Genomic DNA, 26,573 nt, shown 5'->3' with positions numbered 1-26,573 from the left:
GAGTGAGAAGTCGGGCGGGGAGGCCGAGGACCGGTGTCGGGGCCCCGAGGCCTGTCCGGAGCATGGACCGTGGGGACGGGATCTGCCTGGGGTGCCGCCGGCAGGACCGGAGGAACGCTCACCTTCCCAGGCGCCGCGGTTCCCAGCAGGCTTTCCCACCGCTCCTTCCCCAGCCGTCTGTCTTCACCCCGCCGTCCTGCAGGGTCAGCCTCCAGGCTCGATGGTTCCGCAGGGAGGCTCCCTGGGCAGGTCTCCCGACGAGACTCGATCTCCAGGCACAACCGCCATTCCAGGCGTCCGAGGCCACGACAGCTGCAGCGTCTCATTCCGTCCAGTGTCCAGTAGCTGAATGGCGCCAAACTGCCGCAGCAGGTCTCTCCACCCGGGCCACTTGGGTGGGGCGGTGGTCGGCTTCTCCACCCATCTTCTAGGGTCTAGCATGAGGGGGCGGTTGTCTCCAGATGTACACCGCTCCCCCCAGGGGCGGATTTGATATAGCCCCAGATCGTCCAGTCCAATTAGAAATGTCTGTGTCTCTTGTTGGTGCCAAATCGCCACAGCCATTTTTTAGTTCTTGTACCGCTCCGGTTCCTCTGGTGACAGAAACAAGTGCCAAATTTGTAATCCACAAATAAAGCAGCCCAAGTCCTTTTGCTTTCCTCTGTCGCAGGCCTGCCACTGAATTTGAAGTATTGGCGGTAGCGATCCTGCCGACTACACTAAATGTAGTAAGGTGGCCCAGCTTGGGGGGTGGTCCCCTGTTTACCGCAAACAGACGTCACAGACACGAGGCGGAGGCAGATTTCGGGTACAACAGATTATTGGCCGTCCTCCTGACGACCTCAGCAATACACGGCTGCACTTCCACAGCTCTCCGTATTCAGGCCGGGGTACCTACACCTTTCTTCTGTCGTAGTGACGTTCCTCACGGCTCTGTCACTGGGGCCGCCCTAGGCCTATCTACCGCCAGCACTTCACCGGTCAGAGGTCGTCGTCAATTTGGTACCCACCGGGGCCTCGTCTGTTCTGCGGTTCTTCGTGTCGGGGCCACCCCCCTGACTTCTTTTCTCCTCAGTCCCCTAGTTGAGCTCCCCACACTGTTCGTACTTCTTCACTGACTCCTCTCCTACTGAGCTTCTCCCGGGACTGGAACTTTCTGGAACCCTCCTGTCCTATTTATCACCTTCCAGGGTCCCTGTAACCCCGCCCCCCATGACTAACGGTTTCTAGAGCCATAAGCTGCTGTCACGTCCTGCACTCACACTCCCCCTGGCCATCTTGTGGTCAAACGAAGGTACTGCGCTCATTCTACACTTTTTCCCAGCTGTTTCCCTTCTGTCATTACTAACATCTGTCTAAAGTGCACAAACCGTCCCTTCTTCCTTCTGACAAGTCCGTTCGTCCGGTCACCTTCCCCACAGCTATGTGCACATAGGTCCTGCAGATTTTTCCTCTCGGATTTGTAAAAATCCGCAGGTAAATTCTCAGGTCAAAAGACCTGCGGTTTACCTGCGGATTAGCCTGCGGTTTAGCCCTGCGATTTCACACCTCTACAATGGAGAAGGTGTGAAACCGCTGCCGATTCCGCACAAAGAATTTACATGCTGCAGATTTGAACCCGCAGCAAATCCGCGTGGAAAAATCTGCAGCATGTGCACAGCGTTTTTCAGTTTACCATTGAAAACAATGGTACGGTACAACGCACCTAAATCTGCTGTGGACCCGCAGAGCATGAAATGCTGTGGATCCGCAGCAGAATCCGCAACGTGTGCACATGGCCTTACTCGATGTGTCCTCAAAGAGTTCTGCTGTTAAGAGCGCACGCTCGGCTGTTTCCAAATCTCTGATTTCTTCCAAACCTAAAACCAATTACAAGGAGACGCTGTTTATTCTGAGGCCAGGTCATATCCAAGCCTAATTGCATTTCTCATTATTATGTATTGGATGGACTGCAAATTTTAGCCTGTAATCAAATATTTAGAAAATGAAAGCAGGAAAATGAAAAAGTGTTTTTCTTCCCTTTTTATAAATTCCAAATCCTTTTATCACACACGGCCTAATTCTGCATTTATTTAACGAAGTAGGTCTTAAATATTCAGATTAACAACATTGGTAAAGGTCACGCCGACACATTTCGGACGGGCGATTTTTAGAATTTGACACCGTGTTGGGAGAGTAAAAAAATCTCTGGCTGAAATGATGACACTTTCTTTTGAAAATGGAAGGAGGTAAAAAAAAATTAAATTATAGAAACAAAAGAAAGAAATGATTTAATGCAGATTGCCTGCTGATCGTGTTGTCTTGTCCTGCTGATTTTTATTTACTCGTTTATTTTAGTTTAAGATTTAGGAGTTTAATTCAGTTGCTGTCGGATGGCAGATCTATTGCTTTTTAACAGCCGTACATGCACCAGCAGACTGGAGCCCTCGGAACAAAACACTGTTCCTAAGAGTGTGGATAGTGTAGGTTTTAACCCTGTGATTTGCTCCTGGTAGGGAACCTGTTGGTAAAGATTGCTTTTGTTTTTCTGCCCTTTTTTTTTTTTTACACTTGTGCTTTTTATTTATTTTTTATTTTTTGCATTCTGAACAGGTTTCTACTACCGTATATATATTTTTTATTTATATTTTAATCCCCGCTACAGTATGTTTTGTCTGAGTCGGAGCACAGGTCCACTGCTTGCTCTACCAGAATCGTTAAAATGATTAACGCCTACAGGGTTAGCGCTCATAAAGTTAACTGTTCTTTCCCAGGATCCACCTCCAATTCCTTTTTTTTCCCCAGCATGGGAATCAGGGGATTCCCAGGCCTGCGCTGTCTTATTGGCAGGATCAGGCAATTTTTGGTGGTGCTGTAGTTGTGTAGGAAAAACAAATGAGTAATATGACATTCTTCACTTATGTAAGCACATAGTCATTACATTAGGAATATTAACACTCTGTTTCTTGTAAGATTTTAGAGTCAGACGTTCGGTTTCTTCCACCCCAGAAAACAAAAGCAAAAAATAAGACTAATTTATAATCTGCAGAATCTAGAATGTAATAACTGGCAGCAAATGTATTGATTGAAAATGCATTAACATAGAAGAATTAGTAGAGATGTGTGAAATGTTCACAATCGGTGGTTATGTGTAATTCCCTTCAAACAGTTAATATACTTTAAATGTTTCCCAGACCTGCCCTTACTAGAATTTTCTATTTTTTTTTACCATTTTTTTTTTTTTTTTTTTACCTTACCATGTCCTGAAATTTGTGGCATCAGATTACCATCTGAACATGATATTGTGATACCCTGGGGGGAGATGTTTATTCTGTATGTGTGACCACCTAGTAGTTGTCTCAACATTTTTGAGATGTATTAGTTTTATTATTACGCATTTGTATAGCGCCATTTATTCCATGGCGCTTTACATGTTAAAAGGGGAAATATAGACAAGTACAATAAACATGTGTAAGACAAGGGACACACAAGTACATAAAGAGAGGGGACCCTGCCCGCGAGGGCTCACAGTCTACAGGAGATGGGTGAGGACACACTAGGAGAGGGTAGAGCTGGTTGTGCGGTGGTTCAGTAGACCGAGGATCATTGCAAGCTGTAGGCTTGTCGGAACAGGTCGGTCTTCAGGTTCTTCTTGAAGGTTTCCTTTGTTGGTGAGAGTCTGATGTTTTGCGGCAGAGAGTTCCAGAGTATGGGGGAAGCATGGGAGAAGTCTGGTTTGCGTTTGTGAGAAGAAGAGATGAGTTAGACATTTTCATAAAGGTGTTATGTTGTCATAGCAATCCTGTCTATGATCATGAGCCATGATGAAATCGTTCCCTGAAAGAACATGAAGAGTCTAAAAAGATTCTAGCGGCCAGTGTAAAAATGGCAAGATTTCTTATTTTGTTCTTTTTTTTTTTTGTTTTACTAAAGATTGTGATATAGAAAAAACTTTTTTTTTTTAAGTACATCTAACACAACCTGATTTAAACAATAGGTCATTTTCTGATGTTGGCTTCCCTTTGATTGTACTGCCCAAAAAGTCGAACCACCATGGTCAAACCTCTTTTACAATATTGTAGTTCTCCATTAAGCCAATAAATTTAATTACTGGGATACCAAATGACTTTGTGTCTGTCACTACGAATATACATTTTCTTTGTTTATGTGAGATGTCTGCAGTTGTGACGATCAAGGATGCATCTCCGTACAACCTGGAGCCGTAGTTAATGAGTGAATTCATGCAAAGTATCAAGTAATTCGGCTGAAATGTAAATTGAATTTTGACTATGGCAGATGGAGAAATGGAATATAGAATAACTGCACACAATTCTCAATTTCTCCGTTTTGTTCTCTCTCTTTCTTTCTACAATCTGATTGTTATGATTCATGCCAGCCTTGGCGCGTTGGCAGTGGTAGGTTGTTTTGTAAGCCTTCATGGTTTGAGCATCCAAATTGCTCTACTGAAGGATTTTATAGATGGATATTTAGTTCAAGAGGAGGAATTAATGTTTCAGCTGTCTGCGAAACCCAGAGCTCAGACTAATTCTCAATGATATGTCCCCAAGAGGTGAAAGCCACGTTCGGATTTTACTTGTTCAATCTGATGTACTTACAGTGTTTTGTGTCGGCTCTAATAATATATAGGCCTTGTATATACAAAACCCTTTTGGAGAAGTTAGAGCTGCTCACATAATTCTGTGTGACGTGCAGTTCTACCTTATTCAAGGTTTTTTTTCTGAGTTTTCAAGATTGGGACTTTAGTCAACTAGATTGTCTACCAGGCTATTGTCAGATCTTCATTAATTGTACCAATATTCCATGACGGTATAATAAAACTCACAATTTGCTAACGCAAAGTTAGTGAACGCCTGGTTTCTTTGTAACATCAGATTCTTTTGATTAGTTGTAACGTTCGAGCAGAACCTTTCAAAAGCACCGAATAGTAGCTGCTAATATGTAAATGAAAGGCAGAAAAAGAATCCGTAAGCAGAACAACTCTTTTTCCGCTCTGCCCACTGTACATGGGCATCGATTTCCGCTTCACCTCATATAATTGAAACCCAAGCCGGCGTTTCAGTCCATTGACACAAATATATTTATCAAAATGACATTTCCTTTAAATGCAAGTTTTGCATGTGAACAGCAATTTCATAAGAATTGCCAAATGGCGATATAAATGCAGTTTCCCCAGTTTTTAGTTTGTCATAAGGCTCGTGATAATACATGATCATGCATGGCTGGTAGTGCATATTATAGAAGAGATTAGTCTTCAGTCCATGAATGTTCAGGTTTCAATTCTTCAAAAACTCCCAATTCTAAAGTTGAGATGTGAATGAAAGCTCCTTGTCAACACCCGTGTACGGCTTATTTGAGAAACCACATTGAGTGTGTATACAACCAGAACAATGTATGTTCCCTTTATACAAGGCATTTAATTCTTTATATAGTCATTGAAGGATACACTGCCTCCCTTATCCATGGGCTGTGTCTGGTACTACGGCTCTGGAACATTTCAGTGGGTTGCTCAATAATTAAAACTTGTACACAAATATTAAAATTTGAGAGTCCTCAGTGGTTGAAACCTTTTAATGGCTAACAGAAAAGATGGTGCTACACTATGCCTGATGAAGAGACCTGAGTAGTCATGAAAGCTTGCTATTTGCTACCATCCTCTCAGTTAGCCATTAAAAGACATCAACCACTCAGGACTCTTCAATTTTAATATTTTTCTATCTACTGGCTAACACGGTACAAAAATATATTTTTTCTGTAACTTATACACAGTAAAGGTCCCAAGTCCTCCATATGAATGCAGAGGTGGTCCACTCTTGGTAGGAATGATGGAGATAGTGGAGTAAAGTATTTTGCTATCTTCACTAGATCCCACCTTGTTTTAGTGATCCTAGGGGCTTACTAATAATTGTCTAATCAGTGAACCCCTATGATCACAACAACAAGATCATTTGACCCATGTTTATCGTGTATGCATCTCATGAACATGGTAGAATACATTTCTCTTCTATCTCCATCATTCCTACCAAGAGTGGGACCATCTTTCCAATTATAAGAAGGACTTGGGACCCCAATCTCATTATCTGTGATGGCCCCAAATGTGGGACCATCAGCAATCAGATATTTATCACTTATCTTAGAGATTAGCAAAAATCAGATCTTTTTTTTTTTTTCAACTCCTATATACCCTGCTACCTAAATGTGGGAGCCAAAGTCATTTATTCATTTTTGCATGTCCTGGACATATTCAGATCTGGTAAATTCCATTTTTAGTGTCTTCCAATATTATCTTATAATATTATATAATATTAATAGCAGAATAAATCGGTAATGATTTTATTTTTATCTTTTAGGTTTGATAATGACAACCTCAAGAAGACTAGACCGGGAGCAGCAAGCAGAGCATGTACTAGAGGTATGTTTTGTGACTCTTTAGGACTCTCTTATGACTAGGGTCAGTATAGCATTTCATGTACATTTAGAAAACATCTTTGTTTTAATTTCAGTCTTGAGAATGACTTTAGATAAAGGAGTTAGGTTGCTAATTCTGTCCTCATGTCGTTATGTGTTATTCAAGCGCTCCATAACCCCTACACATAATATTTCAATCTTAGTGGAAGTTCCTGAAAGCCAATAGTTCATGAAGAATCGATTCCAACCTTATCACAGCTTTGGGGAAGTTCTGGTTTTTCATTAGCTTATGATCTGTGTACAAAGTCTTTTTGAGCAATATGCATGTTGGTGGCATTAGGTAGAGTGCTTCCTTTTGTTCTGGGAAAGAGTTAATTTGCATACTTTTTTTCCATTGAGTATTGTCAATAAAATTCTATGCATTGCTGGTTCACTTACTTAAAAGCTGTGATAAGCTGTGTCAAGGACATCTCTTTCCGAAAGCTAAGTTCTGTTCTGTGCGGATTATGGGCAAGTACCCCAAGTACAGCTGTTAGTAGGTGGGTGTATTGCGTAACCAATATCTCTAGTCATCTTGCACCTTTCGATGAAGGGCCTGATGTTGATGTTAACACTAGCGGACATAAAGTTGCCCTAGCTAGTGTTTTCTTTGATTTTGAGAGACCAAGGTTGCCATAAGCCACACATTGTAAAGCTACATATAGAATTTCTTATCTTATACTTTTACACTGGCTGATTGCCGTGCACGAGCAATCCTATGAACATTTCCCAATAATCGGCAAGTGTAAACAGGCTGCCAGTAACATGATGACTGAGCAAAATGAGCATTCATCAGGTACAATTATTTATAAGCTTACTTCAAAATCATCCTTCTCGGCAGCACACAAACTGGATATATGCTGCTGAAAACAGTGACCGCCTATGCGCACATTCTTTGTGGTCCAAACAGGCTGTTAAATCACCTCTGATCGGCACTCATTTAGGTCGTTTTACAGCTGTCATCAGCTAATGTACGGGCCACCCTTAGAGATCCAGTAGGGATCACACTAAAGTCATTTATATTACTGTATAGTGAGATCAAGCACGTTTGCTTTATTATATTTATACCTGGAACATGGCTTTTCAGATGCAAATAAATTCTAAAATATCTGAGCGAAAAGAATGTTGTTCTATCAAATACTATTTTGCGGATATTCTCTACTAGAAATATTTTAAAAAGGTGCTACGTGGAAGTAAATGGAGCATCTTCAGCATGTCTTATGTGTATACCAATTCATGCTGGACTTAAAGGGGTTGTCCAGGATTAATAAATTGTTGACCTATCTGTAGGATAGGTCTTCAGTATTAGTTTGACTCCTGCTCCATCGGTGACCAGCTGTTATCAATGTATAGAGTCAGAACAGAAGGAAAACAGCCACATATTTAAAGGTGTTATCCAGGGCTCAGATTTTAGGCACATAGTAAAAAAACAAAACGGACCACTCCTGTCGCCGATGCAACATCTTTCACTTAAGTCATGTAGCAGCTGCTTGTCTTCCGCTCTGCTCTGCCGATGAGGCGTGACTGCCAACATCATGCTGATTGACAGCGGGAAGCCGGTCCCTTGCTGCTTAAGGAGGGAGGCGGCTGTCCAGTCAGCATGATGTTTGCAGGCATGCCTCGCCGACAGAGCAGCCCGGAAGAGGATGAACTTCTCCGGTGACATGGGGCACTTGGATAGCCAGCTGGAATGGTCAGTGAACACTCTGAGCCGCCAGTAGAGAGAACAGGCAGGTTGGCTCTGTTCACAACTACCTGCCTGTTAATTTTTAGGTTCATGGTACAAAAAAATAAAATGGTGCTGGAGGACTCCTTTAATATTGGCTCCTTCTTTTCCGGTGTACTGCAGATTAGCTCCTATTCAAGTGAATGGGAATAAGGTACAGTACCAGAGAGGCCACTAAATATTGTATGTGGTAACAGCTACTCATCAGGAGGTGCCTTGTGTCAGAACCCAACTGATCTGATACTGATAATCTATCCTGTTGTTAGTTTCTTGATATTCCCTTTTTGACATTTATTTAGGTTTTTATAGTATTATTTTTAATATTATCAGCATAGTTTGTAAAACTGTACAGAGATTGTCATCATTCACGTGAGTTACTGCACCATTATAAACAAACTCAAAGGTGTAATACAGCCCGTCACGGATGAAAACTTGTATTAACAAGTTATCCAGGAGGGTAAATATACCCAATTTTAAGGGATTTAATTGAAACTTGTCTTTTGTTTAACCCTAATAAAACGTCTCTATTGTATAAAAACACTAGGTAACCCTACTAACTAATAACCTCTTCACATTTCTGAGGCTATACCATCTTGCCTAAACCTTGGCTGCAGTCCATGGGTTCTACAGGGGTTGGACAAAATAATGGAAACATCAACAAAAGTTAGTTTAATATGGTGTAGGTCCACCTTTTGCAGCGATTACAGCCTCAATTCTCGGAGGTATGGATTCATACAAGGTGTGAATTGTTTCCAAAGGAATTGTAGCCCATTCTTCAGTTAAAACACTCTCCAGTTCTTTGAGCGACGATGGCGGCGGAAATCGACGTCTAACTTGAATCTCTAAAATCGTCCGTAAATGCTCAATAATGTTGAAGTCTGGGGATTGTGGGGGCCAGATGAGATGCTCAACTTCATTACAATGTTCCTCGTGCCATGCTTTAATGATTCTAGCTGTATGAATTGGTGCATTATCATCCTGAAAGATGGCGTTCCCCTCCGGGAACAGTGCTTGAACCATAGGATGCGCTTGGTCACCCAAAATGCCTAAATAATCTCGGCTGTTAATTCTTTCATGAAGGGATATCATTGGCCCAGCGGATCTCCACAAAATAGCACCCCAGATCATCACAGAACCTCCGCCATGTTTTACGGTTGGGAGAAGGCAGTCTGGATGGAATGCTTCTTTCGGCTGTCTCCAAACGTACACTCGGCGGAGGTCGTAAATAGGGTAAACGATGATTCGTCTGAGAATATCACGTTTCCACTGCTCGAGGGACCAATTCTGGAGGTTTCTACACCACTCTAAACGCTTGGAAACATTTGTCATTGAGAGCAGCGGTTTTCGAATTGCAGCTCTTCTGTGGAATCCAGATTTGTGCAGCTCCCGACGAACAGTTTTCGTGGAAACTGCTTGGTTCTGTAGGTGTTCATTGTGCTCAGCAGTGATTTTCGGAGCCGTTGTCTTGCGATCCTCTATCACAATTCGCTTTGGAGTCCGACGGCCTCTCTCAGTCAACTTCGACTTTCGGCCGGACCTGTGCTTTGCTGCGGACGTTTTTCCTTCTCTTTCAAATGCAGTCATTACTTTGGAGACAGTACCTCTTGATACGCCAAGCATTCGGGCACTTTGTTACACTAGCGCCTTCCATACGAGCACCAACAATTTGGCTTCTTGAAAATCCGAGAGGTCTGCCATTGGTATCAGGTTTTCATCAATGTTCTTACAATTCTGCAAAACAAACAGTTAATTTACATACACATATCACATAACACAAATAATCAACTACAAAATATTACCATATGTCACGGTTTGCATGTTTATAACATGTTGGAAGGTTATGATGCCAAAACGTTAGTGTTTCCATTATTTTGTCCAACCCCTGTATATGACGCTGTCAGGGTATGTATAATTGTTCACATATATATAAGAGCACTGAAGCTAAACTAAAAGTGATTCATCGTCACCTCATCAAGTTTCGCTTTGACGGGCTTCCTCAGGGGGCTAAGTCTATAATCCATAAGGCTATGAAACCCAAGGACTGCAGCCATGGTTTAGGCAAGATAGTATAGCCTCAGCAATTTGTAGAGGTTATTAGTTGGAGGTTTACCGAATTATAGGAACCCCTTGATATGTAAGAATGATACCGGATAACTTTAGTATTTTTGATAATAAACATGGATGTGGAAACCACAAAAACACGACCAAAAGATCCTTTATCTTAATATAAATGTTTCTTTATTAGAAAGGACATAACGGACAAGAAGGCAGACATGTGCAAAATGCAAACAAAAGTGCAAGTAGTGCCTGAAGACCACCTGGACCAACACCAGACACAGAGGAAAGGTAGAGAGATATACAAATCTAATATACAAGAGGCATATAGTGTGTTGAGGGCAGATAAAGGCCAAAATTTAAAGTATATCACAGAATTGCCCAGGAAACCTATATCACCTCAAAAGAGGCGCCAAATATAAGTAAGTATCCATGATTATGTGTATATATAGGGGGAATCACTACCTATATCCAGTGTAGTACACGACTAACCTCCTATCCACTATTACCGTGGGCCCCCATGTAGACTGAGCCGAGAAGGAAATCCTTCTCATACAAGGCTAAACTGTTACACATCCATAGGGGAGGAAACCACCCCCAACATACCTCAATGCAGTCCTCTAATGCCCAGGTGGTCCAGGGGTCACCCCAACGCGCGTTTCGGAGCCGATTGCTCCTTCCTCAGGGGGCGGATGACATTCATCCACTCAATGCTGACTTTTATTTCCCATTGACTTGCATTGGGGTCGGGTTTCGGACGAAACTCCGACTTTTTTTTGCCCTAGTCGGACCAGTTTCATCTGAAACGAATTTTGTTTCTTGAAACCTGATCCGACTAAAGTCGCTCAACTCTACTGCACAGGTATGGCTCATTCCTCAACAACACTCACAATTTTATATGATTTCAATTAAAAAATAAGCACATTTTTGGAAAAGGAGACTACCCAGAGAAAATTCACATAAACACAAGAATATGCAGACATAATAAAGATTTCACCCTAGAAGGGTTTCAGATACTAGACACCCATTGCTGTAAAGCAACCATGCGAACCATGGACCCACCCTACGTGCCATTTAGCATTTGAGGCTGAGTAGATGTGATCGAGAATATAAGTTGACAGTGTCTTCCTGTGATACACAGATTAATAAATTAAAGTATATATCAAAAGCGGAGGCAGTAAGCAAGAGTTTTTTCTCCTGCAGCCATTTTAATGTTTTCGACCTCAAGCCAGAGTAACTTTTAATAAACTCTAAAATTGCCTGAATTTCAGTTATTGGCCTCTGCTGTTATGATCCATTTTTAATCTTTATTTACAAGGCACAGTGCTGCTACGAATCATATAGTCTCCGTCCCTCTATTCCTGCCATGGGTTAATGTGCCGAAAAATATTTCTGTGATTTTTGTAATTGGTAATTTTTTTTTATTACTTTTGTTTTATTTTGCCCCCCAGCTGGTCTTTTTTGTTCTTCTCTTTATTGCCAGCTCAATGATACGGCAAAGGCAACATAAAATACTGTTATACAGTGTAATGCAAGCGTTAATGGTTTAATGGGCCTATTCCTATTTGTCTGTTTAATGGAGGCACGCTTGAATATGATTTGGGAAGGCACCCAGAAACATAGTGGTATTTAGATTGGAGGAGCCACAGCCAAGTGTTTTGTGCATCTGGCAAATTAATTTAATGTTGAAATGTTGACCAGATGGGTTAGTGTTGTTTTCTCCTTGTTTACAAGGAAATTTGATCCTCTACTGCACTGTGGTTTAGCGATATATACAGCACAATCCTGAAAACCATCCTCCTCTCAACGCAACCCAATCATTCTGCACTAAGAAGCTTGAAAGATGTAATCATTTATTAAATTAAGGGTGAAATGTGAGCAAATTATTCATTATTTATGATATTATTATTATTTGGGATGTTTGCCTCGTTTGATGATAGTCATTTTTCTCTTTGGTTGGTTGATATAGTTAATTGTAAATGATTTAAATGGAGTGTTCAGTGTTGGGCTACAATTCTGCAGTTACTCTATGTGAATGCGTATGTTAATCCTCGCATCTTGCACACTGTGAGGATTGTCCGGTGCCATAACCAGGAGCGGCGGGCGCGTGATCGCAAGTTTGTGATTGGCGCGCAATGTGAGGCTTCTTAAGTCTACAGTGACTGCAGACTTGTAGCCTAAGGCCAGGCAAACTCCTTAAAGTCAAGTCCCGTTTATAAAAAAAAAATACAATCTTCCTTTCTTTCCAAATATTAAATCAATTTGGAACAAAAATGTGCCCGTTGCAGATCTGATAATGATTGAAAAACCTCCTGTCTGCTATGCCTGACAGATTTAGCTCTATGCCATGGATTGCTGTCAACTGAACAATCGTCGGCTGACATCTATTCCTCTGACCCCCCCATGCACATATGGTTGAGACTTCATATGTTCTCTATGATAAAAGCTAAAATCTATCATGATAGAGCGTTTGTTAACCCAATATCTAACATCATGGAATAGCACAGACACCCTTTTGCACATTAGGTAGTTGATCGGTCCTGGCAAAAATCGTCAGGTTTGGCCAACATTCTTTTAATATGTGTGGCCAACTTCTTTGAGCTTTATGTTAAATGGAAAATATCCAGTTTTAGAATATTCTTATCCTAGCAATAAAGACTGGTGGCAAATGCTTTTTCAGTAGTTATTATCTGGATATGCCCAGTCAGGTATGGAGTCAACAGGGGGGGCAATTGTCACCAAGCTGACCTTGCACAACTGGTATTTTGCTTGTGGTAGTTAATGAAGTAGATCCAGAGATCAGCTCTTGAAGATGGAAGATGATGTGTAGTCAGGTATTTTCACTTTAAAGGACATTACAGTGAGAATCTAAGACTATATAATAATCCCCTAATGCCCTCACCGGTTATCACTGATTGACTGGACGATGTTGGGGATAACCCCTTTCCAAAAAGGGAAAAGTAACACCAAGTTGTCAATTTCCTAATACAATTCCAGAAGGAACAACATAGGCCCCTCACTACATATAGTTATGAAAAAAGTAATCTAATATTGATAGGTCATGGAGAATAAAAGTATTTCCTAGACTTAAAATGTCAGGATAGTAGCGCTGAAAGGGAGGGGAGCTGACATGATTTCTTTAAATGGAACTGTCACCAGGTTTTTGCCACCTATTATGACAGCAGCATAATGTACAGAGACTCTGATTTCAGTGATGTGTCTCTTAGGGTGGTTTCACATTAGCGTTTAAGGCCGCAGCGTCGGCCTACGCACGGCCGCCGCTAAGCCCCGCCCCTGCCGCACCTCCTCCATTAGCTCTGCCTTCGGGCGCATGACGCTGCATGCGTCCCCTATCTTTAGCACTGGGGACGCAGGTATGTGTTTGGCGGCGCATGCGTCCTTCTGACGGGTGCGCCGACTAGCGCCAAACGCAACCTGTTGCAATTTGGTGAGCTCGGCGCACCGTCAAAGGGACGCATGCGCCGCCAAACGCATACCTGCGCATGGCCTGCGTCCCCAGTGCTAAAGATAGGGGATGCAGGATGCATGCAGCGTCATTCGCCCGTAGACGGAGCTAACGGAGGAGGCGCGGCAGGGGGCAGGGCTTAGCCGCAGCCGTGCGCAAGCCGACGCTGCGGCCTGAAACGCAAATGTGAAACCACCCTTACTGGGATGCTGGCGATAGTTTTAATAAGATCACTATTTTAATTGCTATTTTATCAGGAGATTATCGCTAGAGGACTAGTAAACCTGCTGCCTGGTAGTCCTCCATATTCATAAGCTCTATATAACACCACCCCAACCACTGATTGGCAGCTATCTGTGTACACTATGCATAGGCGGAAAGCTACCAATCAGTGAGGTGGGCGGGGCTATACAGAACTCAGCTTTCAGAGAACTGCTACATCTGCACCAGAGAAAATAGGGATTTTATCAAAATAGCAGAACAGCTCACTAAGTGGTGCATCACTGGAAATCAGGTCTCTGCCGCTACATGATGCTGCTCTCAGATGGAGTGACAGATTCCCTTTTAATGAATAGTGTATAGTGAAAAATACTTTAGTGCTTGTCAGATGATTGGAAAAATATATCTGTGTTGTCCATTACATCCAGAGGTAAGAGTCCCTGCTTTTATCTCCTAGTTTTTCTGTAGATTACCCTGCTGGCCACGTTACACAATACTTGAATATGTACCATATTTAATTTGAAATTACATCATGATTATGGATTAAAGAAACTTGCTTTTTAGGACCCAAGAATGCAGAATTTGCCGTGGGGGCTGATATGGATGTGGGCATTTTCTAGTATGTCTGTCACATCATAGTCTGAGAATGCAGATACAATTAGCTTAGCAATGTAGAAAGCGAATGCAATGTGAATTATTGATTCATTAAGGATTATGGTGCCTTAATAGACCCACAATATTAACATAACCGCGCCGTGCTCCAGAATTTCCCATAAGGATCCGGTTGAGAGGGTGTTTTATTTTGATTTAGGAAGTTGAATAATGAAATAATGATCCTCGTGTCCACATAGAGTTCTTCAACTGTTCTGCGCTTTACATCCGTTTGTCACAATATCCGATACTTATTGATGTGAAGATGTAACTAAATGGCAAGCGATTGGCAGGACTTAAGTAACTAATGACAAAGCACGAGAAGCAGCGTATGGCCGGGCTTGCCGTTTCTGCAAACAGAAGCCGACGAGCCCGATCATCTCACGACAAGTATCAGCATTCTGTTTGCTATCTGTGACAAATGTTCTCAGATTAAGCCTTTTTTGAACAACCAATCACTTAAATCTCTTTCCAGATTTGTTTGCTTTTCTGGAACTGATTAAATGTTTAGCTGCATACAAGAATAATAAATTCCGTTCTTCCCTAAAGGAACATTTCAAGCTGTGCTTGTACTTCCAAGCTATGCATTAATTTAGGAAGACTTAAAAATGAACATCGCCTCCTGAAAAGAATTTTCGGAAGCATTCTTGTACAGTGTTCATCGTACTTCAGGGTTGTACCTTCTGGTGACACATCGTAAAATGTTATTCTTGTCCAAACAGGTCACTATCACGGACAATGGATATCCTCCCAGGTCTACGGTTTGTCGCGTCATCGTCAAGGTTCTGGATGAGAACGACAACAAACCTTCTTTTCTTCAAAAATTTTACAAGATCCAGCTTCCTGAGAAAGAAAGGACTGAGCGGGAAAAAATCACCAAGAGGGAACCCATCTACAGAGTCATAGCCGTAGATAAGGACGATGGTCCGAATGCAGAAATTTCCTATAGTATTGAGGATGGAGATGAGCATGGGAAATTTTTCATTGAACCCAAAACTGGGGTTGTTTCCTCTAAAAAGTTCTCCGGAGCAGGAGAGTATGATATTCTTACGGTAAGCAGAATCCCATGTTTTAAAATTATATATTTTTCCGAAGCAGGATATAATATTAATATAATAATACTACTAGATGGAGGCCCAATGCTATTGCATCGTGAGGACGGTAATGTCACGATGTGGGCAGGCTTTGCAGCGTTGAGCATCTCCCCCCCCCCCCAATGTGCTCACCCACCTATCCACTCTCTGTTTCCCCATGTGCTGACTTCTCCCGTCTGTGCTCTCTTCTTTGACCTATCTACCCCATGTGCTATCCCCTTTATCTGCTGTCTCTTTCCTTCCTGTGCTGTGTTCTCCCCTCATGTACAGGAGATCGCAGAGGATAAATTTTGTGAGGTAAAATATTGTTTAAAAACAGTCAGTGAAATATTTTACCTCACAAAATTAATCCTCTATGATCCCCTGCTATAATGTTAGTATTGTCTTTTGCTTCCTCCCCTGCCCAGGAGATGTGGTATGCTCTGTACACGGCCAGACACAGACAATTTTTAAAATGAACTTTCGTTCGCGGGAAAACACCTTTAATGTGACCGGCTTCCTCTTCCTGTAGACCCATCTCGGATCAGCTGAATGATTCACTGGTGGTACCTCGCAAGAGGCTGCGTGAGTGTGTGAGGTGCGTACGTTTCCATATTGAGACACCCATCACTTGGGTCTCCAAATATGGCGATCGGTGAACTTCCTCCGCTTGGAATTCTGGGATACAGCGACATTTGGACAGAACAGGAAATGAAAACATTACAAGGCAATTATATAAATAGATATACCATGTATAATACAGCAGTAATTCATGTAGGGGAAAAAATAACCTCTCTCGGCCTTTATCTGAATTATAACCCCCGAAAATTGGTTTAAAGATTATTGGAATTGGGTATGATCAAACAGTCTTCTTTTTTTTTTTTTAACTTATCCTAAAGTTTTTATTTTTGGGCAAAATTAACATGATTAATTTGAAAATAACTAACATATATATATTGCAGTAAATGGATGCCCATATTTTTAAAGATCTGTATAAAGTGCAAAAACTTGCTAATATACTAAAATGAAGGTCACCTTGATCTCAAGATGTTGGTGCTGATCTCGGGTCCTTTTTCAGTGTTTCCTTTTTACTTTGTTTAATCTTTTTACATTTTAATATAACATTCCTTCTACAAGCTGGACAACCTCTTTAATTAGCTCCCCAAAATTCACATCAAAATACTGTATAACAGACCATTTACACATACATTTTTTTTTCAGGTTTTTTCTTTCTAAATAAATGGTAAATTTTAATGATTAAATGGTTATCTGATATCTGAGGGACAAATTTGTAACCATATGTGACGCTGTCAAGTGTTAAAGCAGAAAAAAACTATATCCATAACTGCATTTTATTTTTTTTCCTCCAGTTTTTCTGCAGAATTTCGTTTGCAAGTTTTCCGCAGGTGTCCACAACAAAGCACGCAATAGTAATCTAGTGTGTTTTTCTTGCCTTTATTATGTGGATTCCCATTTTTTCAATGCATTTTTATGTGGGGATTATATAAAAGATTTGTATACATTAGTTTTTTTTTTGTGAAGATGCGCTGCAATTTCACTCTTAAAGGAAACCTGACCAATCCGTGGGCAGCATGTATCAGGCAATGGCTGTATTAATTCAGCCAGTTATGTGTGACTCTGAAACGGTGTTGCGTTTGAGAGAAAAACAGCCGTGGACTGACCCCACCCTGTAGACTAGTCGGACAGGCAGGTCCAATTTTTTCGTATAGGCAGAGACCTTTCACTCCAGGTCAGTGGATGGTGAGAGGTTGGGAACCCTCCTTGCCCAACTAGTATACAGCATGATCTCGGTCCCTAGTGGTTTACAGTATGTTGTTTCCTGAAATGTCGCAGCTGATTGGACAACACGTATCAGTTGACAGGTTCCCTTTAAAATGCAAATTTAATTTTCTGAACATTTCTCAGGCTCTCCTACAGAAACATGGGGAAAAGCACAGTAAAAAAAACACACACCGTCTTTAAGTTCAAATTATTGTTAAAAATAGCGTATTTTTTGCACAAGAGTGGGAAAAACCACAGTACTTACAACATGGGCACATGCCTCATGGAAAATCCATAGTAGACGAATGAACGACAGAAAGCAGTGATGACAATGGCAGGTAGAAGATTGTTCAAGGTCGGTTGTTTGAATAAAGGTTTTTATCCACCATAATTGGCATATGGAGGTAGGGTAGTGCCGCAGTGACGTCTCTGGGTGTTGTGTTCTAACTCCTTAATGACCTGTTAGTACTTTGGACCCTCTTTAAATTGTTACTTTGTGACCAATTGTTTTCTGATGCAGCTTTATTATGGATAACGCTAGTCTATGAATTAAAGTCTATTATCCACATGTGTCTATTCTGTGGCGTGATGTTCGGGAGCTATCATGGAGCAGAAGACGAAGGAGCTCCGGCAGGAAACCAGGCATTCTGCGCAGCATAAATAATAATTACTGTTGTTTTAATGTTGCCACTATTGATTTCTACTCCTTTGATTTATGTGCTTTATGTTTCACTTATAGATTAAAGCTGTTGATAATGGAAGACCTCAGAAGTCATCTACTACTCGATTGCATATAGAATGGATTTCAAAACCAGCACCATTAATGGAACCAATTTCTTTTGACGAAGAGGTTCACACCTTCACCGTGATGGAAAGTGATCCTGTTGCTCATATGATTGGCGTGATAACTGCGCAACCTGGGGGTTCTCCTTTGTGGTTTGACATTACCGGTAAGTATGTACAATTATTTCAGTCATGTGCAAGTAATACTCAATCTAGAAACCTCTCTGAATAGTACAATAGGACAATATGCTTATAGAGTTCAGAAAACGGTTTTCATCAGAAGAGCTTCTAGTGGAAAGATTCCCTTGAAATGATTGCTGCAAGGATGTAAGGATGGCAGGTTCAGTCAGGTAGTGAATTAAAAACAATTTAAAGGCAGAAAAACAATTTGTGTAATAATGCTTTTAGTATATGTTAATTCTATTTGTAGTTTCATAGTTTTAAGGTTGACCGTAGACTTAAATCCATTGACTTCAACCTATAGCCTAACATGTTGATCCAGAGGAAGTCAAAAACGCCATGGGGCAGACATTAATAGCTCCATATTAGGGACAAAATTCCTTCTCAACTCCATGCGGCAGGGAGTATTCGTTTTAAGAGCATCTACCTTCAAAAACTCTTAACTCATTAAGGACCGCCGATACGCCTTTTAACGGCGGCAGATAAAGGTACTTATTCCTCAGTGCCGCTTTTTAACGGCACTGAGAAATATACGTTTATAGTGCCCCCAGCGTCGGAAAACCTCTGGGGTCTCGGTTACTGGGGGTAGCTGAGCCTCCCGGAGAACATGTCTCGGGTGTTTGGTTTTTACCGTCCCCAGTGTTGCGATCGCCATTATTAATTTAAAAAAAAGAAAGGTTTGATTTCCCATTTATTTCTCTCTCCACTGATATGATCTAGCACGTCAGAGAGAGAGAAATGGGGTCCCCCGGCCCCTCCCCCCATACCTGCGGTTTCCACTGGTCCCTCCGGCTCTGTTCCCTGGCCCTCAGCATCTTCTTCCGGGAAATCTGCCAGCCGGAACCCGGCAACAATAGGAGATCTCTCCTATTGGTTCATTTTGATCACTGTGACAGACAATATCACAGTGATCAAAATTAAAAAAATAGTAAATCAAACCCTCCTTTATTACCCCTTTAGTTAGGTAAAAATAATAAAATGAAAACAATGTACTTATTTCCATTTTCCGTTAGGGTTGGGTTTGGACCTAGGGTTAGGGTTGGGGCTAAAGTTGGGTTTATAGTTAGGGTTAGAGCTAGGGTAAGGGTTGAGCTTGGGTTAGGGTTGAGATTGGGCTAGGGTTAGGGTTGGGCTAGGGTTAGGGTTGTGTTGGGGTTAGGGTTGTGTTGGGGTTACGGTTGTGGTGTTGGGGTTATTGTTGTGGTGTTAAGGTTGTGGTGTTTGGGTTACAGTTGTGGTGTTTGGGTTACAGTTGTGGTGTGGAGGTTACGGTTGTGGTATGGGGGTTACGGTTGTGGTATGGGGTTACGGTTGTGTTGGGGTTAGGGTTACTTTGGGATTAGGGTTGTGTTGGGGTTATGGTTGAGGTGTTGGGGTTACGATTGGGGTGTTGAGGTTAGGGTGGTGTTGGGGTTAGGGTTGTGGTTAGGGTTAGGATTGGGATTAGGGTCAGGGGTAGGGCTGTGTTAGGGTTTGAGTTAGAATTGGGGGGGTTCCCACTGTTTAGGTACATCAAGGTACATCAAGGGGTCGTCAAACCTGACATGGCACCTGCCATTGATTCCAGTCAATTTTGCATTCAAAAAGTCAAACGGTGCTCCCTCCCTTCTGAGTCCTGCCATGAACCCAAACAGTGGCTTTCCTCCACATATGGGATATTGGTGTACTCAGGAGAAATTGCAAATTTTTTGTGAAAAAAGTAAAATGTTCATTTTTTCCTTCCACATTTCTTTAGTTCTCGTGAAGCACCTGAAGGGTTAAAAAACTTCTTGAATGTGGTTTTGCGCAACTTGAGGGGTGCAGTTTTTAAAATGGTGACACTTTTGGGTATTTTCTATTATATAGACCACTCCAACTCACTTCAAATGTGAGGTGGTCCCTAAAAAAATGGTTTTGTAAATTGTTGTTGGAAAAACGAGAAATCGCTGGTCAACTTTTAACCCTTATAACGTCCTAACCAAAAAATTATGTTTCCAAAATTGTGCTGATGTAAAGTTGACATGTGGGAAATGTTATTTACAAACTATTTTGTGTGACGCCACTCTCTGATTTTAAGGGTACAAAAATTAAAAATTTTCAGATTTTTTGCCCAATTTCTGTTTTCTTTCATAAGTAAACGCAAGTTATATCGAAGAAATGTTGCCATTAACACGAAGTACAATATGTCACGAAAAAACATTCTCAGAATCAGTGGGATGCGTTGAAGCGCTCCAGAGCTATAGCTTCATAAATTGACAGTGGTCAGAATTGTAAAAATTGGCTTGGTCATTAATTACCAAATTGGCTCTGTCACTAAGGAGTTAAGGAAGCCCTCCCATGGAGTATTTTTATTAATTAAATCTGTGTATAAGTGTATGTAGTTTGCTGTGTGATATAATCATCTATAGCTACCTTCTTCGGGATCCAGCGCAATTCTGCTCCTCTTCTCAGAGTCATCACTGCTCTGCAGATTCTCCAGATCACTCTGTTCTCTATACGTGAGCTGGAAGTATCTTTTACGGTGGAGCCTTGTTCTGTGCCTCGTTCTCATGCGCCATACGCATACATTGTAAAGGCCACTTCACACAAAGCGCAGCATAGTCAGGTGTGTGACTTCACAGAGAAGAAGAGCAAGTGACAGACCCTCTTTAGGCCGAAATCACACTTGCGAGAGAAACTCGAACGAGTGTCGCATCTCAAGCTGCCGTCACTCGGGACCGAAGTGTGCGGCTGCATGTATTTCTATGCATGGTCCCGAGTGCCGGATATTGAGGTGCGACACTCGTGCGAGTTTCTCGCAAGTGTGTTCCCAGTCTAAGAGGAGTTTTTGGTGGCTTTAATATTGAAGACCTATCATCAGGACGTACATTGTACACTTAGCGAATGTGAACCGAGTCCTAGCATGACGTGACAACCAGCAGTTGTTTTTTTGCTGCTATTGCGTTTAAATCTGTGGGTCAGAGTTGAATACATTTCCAGTGAGTGATCATCTAAAAGCACAAACAGAAGACAAGGTTTATCATTGACATGGTAATGCTGCTGAAGGCAGTGCTGTAAGTGAATAAACGCTGAGCCTGAGGCGGAATGTGCCGCAGAATAATGCACGCTCAAGGTTACCACCTTTCTCCTTTTATTGCCTCTCTGAAACCGATTCCCCCACGAATTCACCAGGAAGGAATCTGGATTTGCAGATTTGTAAATTTTCAGAGAGTTTCTTGTTGATCCCATTTATACATGAACTAATAATGGAAAGCTAGGCGACACACAGATTTTCTTAACATATTGTTTCCCTAATCCTTCTGAAAAGTATAATGGAGATGGAAGAACTTAAGAGGTGAAGTCAGTCAGTAATGTCATTTTATATATTGAATTTTCCAAAATGTGGAGGTGGCTCTATGAAATTACATGGAAATTACACTTTTTTTTTTTTTCATCCCTCTCAAAATTTGTGTCACTGATTAGCGCTGACAACGGGACACGGGTGACCAGGTGACTGCCGCTAATCACTTCTATCATTAACTGCCATCCCTATTTTTGACCTTTACTCTCAAAGGAATAGGTTTTATTAAAAATAGAATAGGTTTTTATTAAGCAAAGCCTGTTTCTATATCTGCATTTAGTGAGTAAATCTTAATTTAATCAACGCTAGATAATTCATCATATACGATCTTCCTTTTTATAATAGCCTCCAGCTTAATTTTGGATAACTTCTGCCAGGTTCTATCCAAAAGAACATTTGAGATAACTTTGTAAGTGGCAGCAATTTTCTCCCTAATATTCTTCAATCCATATTTGGTGACTAATACCCATGAAGATCTGGATGTGTAATAGGCACCATTGACAGTGGTCTGACCATATCTGCTTTGCAGACATAAGGGCAAAATATTGATTTCATATGTAGAGTCTCGTGATGAGCAAACTTAATCGGATAAGGTGTTATCGGAGAATGCTTGTGTGCTAACCAAGTGACTTCGGCGTGCTCGAAAATTATGTTCTAGTCTCCGCGCCTGTATATCTCGTGGCTCTTTGACAGCCCCAGCACATGCAGGCATTGCCTGTTTGATAAGCATTCCTTGCATGTGTTGCGGCTGTTGAACAGCCACGAGACATACAGGCGCGGAGACTAGAACATAATTTTCGAGCACTCCGAAGACACTTGGTTAGTACCCGAGAATGCACGGATAACACTTTATCCCAGCACGTTCGCTCATCTCTAGTAGAGTCTCAATGAAAGGAAGCTATAATCAGATAATGGCTTGTTGTTTAAATCAAACATATATTTTTAAACTTTTTTTTTTCATATTCCGATCTTTGTAAAAAAATAAAATTAAATCTTGCAATTTTCACACTGACCACTGAGGATTTTTTTTATGGTGCTTTCACATTGCACTTTGTCCTATGCTCATTGGCGCTGTCAGGGCTTACATAGTTACCTAGTTACGTTGGTTGAAAAAAGTCCTAGGTCCATCAAGTTCAACCATCCTCCACCAATTGTACATTTTGTCACTAAATTAACCATAACCCACAATGTTATGTGTATTGAGGAAATCATCCAGCCCTTTTTTAATAGCTGTTTTAGTGTCTGCCATTACTACCTCTTGTGGTCGGGCATTCCACATTCTGACTGCTCTAACTGTAAAGAACCCTTTCCTGTTTAGCTGTCAGAATCTCCTTTTTCCACCTGTAATGAATGCCCCCTCAACCTTGGAAAGAGCTTATGTCTGAACTTCCTGCACAATGGGATTTGGCTGTATGCACTGACAGGCTATTGACTATAATGGGGCAGACAGAGTCAACGTGTGATCTGTCGTGCATGATTTCCGGGCTTATATGCTTGCTGGAGATGGACACTTGACGTGGTAGACTGCATCTGAGTGTCCACCTCCAGTAGGCGAATATGCTCAGAAATGATGCATCACTGAGCACTTATAAACTCGTCAGCATACCATACCATACGCCCAAATACCATTTTGCGAGGGTTTTGGATGTCAGCTTTGACTGCACCAATGAACGTAGATCGAAACGCCGTGTGAATCCACCCTGTCTCATAACTACCGTGCATTCAGGAAAGGTTTACAGCAAGACCCCATATTCTGATGGAAGTCTACTTTACAATCAGATCTGTCACCAGATTTCAGAATACAATGTAGATAACAGCTTACATTATTAAGCAGATCTTTAGACCCTATGTCAGAATGGCTGCTTTATCCTATTAAAGTCAGAATTTTATAAGTCCAGCTACAGAGTGAATATTCATGAGTCCAGTGTATTTAGCTTCTGACCATCCAGCATGATTGACAGCTGCAGATAGTACTGAGCAGTGAGAGATCTCAGCAACAGTAGGGAACAGGGACACTGAGGAGCTGTCAGTCAAGCTAAGTGGATGGTAAATTACTTTAATTCTAATAAAAAGAATGCACAGCTATTTAGACATGGATTTTCAGAGTAAGTACATCAGCCTCATTAGGTCAACGTGATCTATTTAATAATGTGCACACAGCGTGTATTGTGAAATCTGGTGACATCTGTTTTTAATCATAACTACAATGTGAAACTCCACTTTCAGCAAGATAAATAAAGGTGTGACTATTAGTGGGTACAAAGGTAGCAGTCGCGTCTGTTCTTGCCTACATGTAAAAGATAAACGGAAAACAAATGGTTACCAATAAAAAGATCCAAGCAATATTCCAACACACCTAAGAAACTAAGCTTTTAACTTCTGGAATTTTTTTCTATTGTTCTTAGTTTATATAACGAATCGTTGTAGCATAAGGATAATAATATTCAGAATAGTCATAATTTAATAGGGGTTCCTTGAAAATACGTGGAGACTAAAAGAATAACTATAACCGATTCACCCATACAGGCTATAAAGAAGGGAGTAACTAAAAGTGGGTCCAAAGATTGCAGTACCTTGGCCCCGTGGCTGTTCAATTGTAGACAAATCCAAAGGAAGACATTACTGAGGAAATCCCTTTTAACAAGCTTTCTGTTTGCTTGTGGTTTATTTAACGGGTGGCATGATGTCTGTTGCTTTGCAGAGCTGGGGTCCTGGGTTCAAATCGCACGAAAAACATCTACAAGGAGCTTGTATGGTCTCCCCGTGTTTGGGTGGGTTCCCGCTGAGTTCTCCGGTTTCCTCTCTCACTCCAAAAACAAGGAATTCAGATTGTGAGGCCCCAATGGGGACAACAATGATAACTTAGTTGTTGTGCTATGTGATGGTGCTGTATAAGTAAGCATACTAAATACATTTCTGGTTTCCTAGGTTCAATTGTTAGAGGTAGCTCAACTTTTTTCTTGGGCCTCTCTTATTATCATCCCTTTTGGAACCTGAAGGGCCTGACGATAATCGGCATGCAGGGAGACTTGCTTCTCCACTTGTCTTGATTGGCAAGTCATTACTGACCATGCCTGTGTGTGTAATGTTTCAGTTTCTGGCTTCCTAAGAGCAGCGCTCAGCAACAAAGGGTCTCTTTACAATTCAGGCTCACGACCAGATGACTCAAAGTACACCAAAGCTGCACCTCATATATTAAGTGTCTATCACATCCTAGATAGTGATGTTACATGCAACATCCCAGAACAACACCGTACAGGGTCCCTTCTTACTTGGGAACTTACCTAGCAAACTCCCAAGAATTTGGCATAGGCTTTTAGTCTCCTAGATATCATGTGACATACAAATTGGAAAGCCCGCCATAAATGGGAAAGAACCAACTCTAGGGTACAGCAAAATGCAGCCCAAGTATACATGTCAAACACATTACATAAATATTAGAAAAGCAACTGTCAGCATTATATTAAATCTTATCGGGAGCAGGTACTGACGGGCCGGATGGGACGTGGTTTCCACACCTAACAAGGACAATAGTAATTAGAATACTATAGCAATATTTGTGTGTATTCCTTATTATTTTGTCGTCTCTTCTGCAGTTTATTTGTATGCGTGTTTACATGTTCAGAAAAGGTACTTCCATCCATCTGTGATCCTTCACTTCGCTTTAATCCCACCAGATGTTGTGCAATTATGCACAGTTTCAGAAAGATTTATCGCTAACTGCAGTTTATACATTGCAAATATATGTTGGTGACTGTAATTACAATGCCGCAGTTAATGTGCGTTTATATATTTAGTGCATTATCCAAGGATTTTTGACAAGTGGTTTTTTTCTGCTGCTCTGTTTGTGCCATGCCACGGTTTCGGAAGAGTGAGCTCAGAGGCAGCGGTGCTGGACTAGTGTCCTTCTGGCTGGAGAGGCTGCATTCCCCGGCTTGTTCTGGCTGCCTGGTTTTCAGTTGAGCTTGGGAAGCCTTCCGCTTCATAGTGTCAGATGTTTCAGCATGTCTCACATTGTGTCTCATATCACATGTCATTAAACTTTACTTTGTGATACAGAGCGGTCCCCATCTGGACTCTGAATCAATAAGGTGTAACTGCAGGAAAGGCATGGAGACATTCTCTGTATAGCAGAGAAACTGTGTGATGACTGATTGCAGTATTGATAACGTTATCAAATGAAAAATAACATGAATTTTTTGTCTTGTATTTCTCCATCGGCTGTGCTCCCCATCCAGTGAATAAGGATGAGCTGCATTACCAGAAACAACCTATGGACAAAGTCCTTTTATTCTAATCTCATACATCCCTCTTTTTTTTATTTAAAATATTTTTATTGAATTTTTATGTTTTTCGAAACTGTAAAACAATTGAACCCCAACAGCCCATCCCAACCCCTTATATCATGTTTCACCACTTCTGAAAAAAAACAATGCAACCCCTTTAACCAAGAAGGTCTGGATGGGCATCAGTAGAGGTCCCTCTCAGCCAATGTTCCCCATCTCCAGTCCTCAAGAGCCATCAACAGGTCATGTTTTCAGGATTTCCTTAGTATGATTGCACAGGTTTTATCCTGAAAACATGACCTGTTGATGGCTCTTGAGCAGAGATGAGCGAACCCAAATTGTAAAGTTCCGGGTACATACCAGACCTTGAACTGTTAAATGGACTTCCAGGAGGAGAGAGATTTTCCAGCTCCAAAGTTCAGGTCCCCATTCATTTCTATGGGGTTCCAGTACAGTTCTGGTACCAAACCGAACTTTGGACTAAAGTTTGGTCAAATGCGTCAATTCTCAACTTCCATTGGTCCGCTCATCCTTACTCTTGAGGACTGGAGTTGGGGAACACTGTGTCTAATTTAATGCTAGCTTTATT

General features: G+C 41.5%; 1 protein-coding gene across 6 annotated transcripts in view; it reads left to right on the top strand.

Moving 5' to 3' along the window:
• The window catches only part of FAT1 (FAT atypical cadherin 1), a 331,353-nt gene that overhangs the window by 193,488 nt on the left and 111,292 nt on the right, over positions 1–26,573 (top strand). For 5 of the 6 annotated variants that reach the window (XR_012232847.1, XM_073578882.1, XM_073578892.1 and 2 more), the window contains exons 4-6: positions 6,348–6,409; positions 15,284–15,613; positions 18,156–18,366. Coding sequence is in view for 5 of the 6 variants with exons in the window: in XM_073578882.1 (XP_073434983.1) it covers positions 6,348–6,409; positions 15,284–15,613; positions 18,156–18,366 (603 nt within the window). In the remaining variant the exon portion in view is untranslated. Of the gene's footprint in view, positions 1–6,347; positions 6,410–15,283; positions 15,614–16,062; positions 18,080–18,155; positions 18,367–26,573 lie in introns of those variants that run through there. The other variant, XM_073578915.1, reaches the window with a different exon arrangement.

Source organism: Dendrobates tinctorius, unplaced genomic scaffold, assembly GCF_039654945.1.
Source record: "Dendrobates tinctorius isolate UK_male_01 unplaced genomic scaffold, ASM3965494v1 ptg000008l, whole genome shotgun sequence".
NCBI classification, from domain to species: Eukaryota; Metazoa; Chordata; class Amphibia; order Anura; family Dendrobatidae; genus Dendrobates; species Dendrobates tinctorius.
The sequence above is the reverse complement of the archived record's forward strand: the minus strand, read 5'-3'. Positions and strand labels throughout refer to the sequence as shown.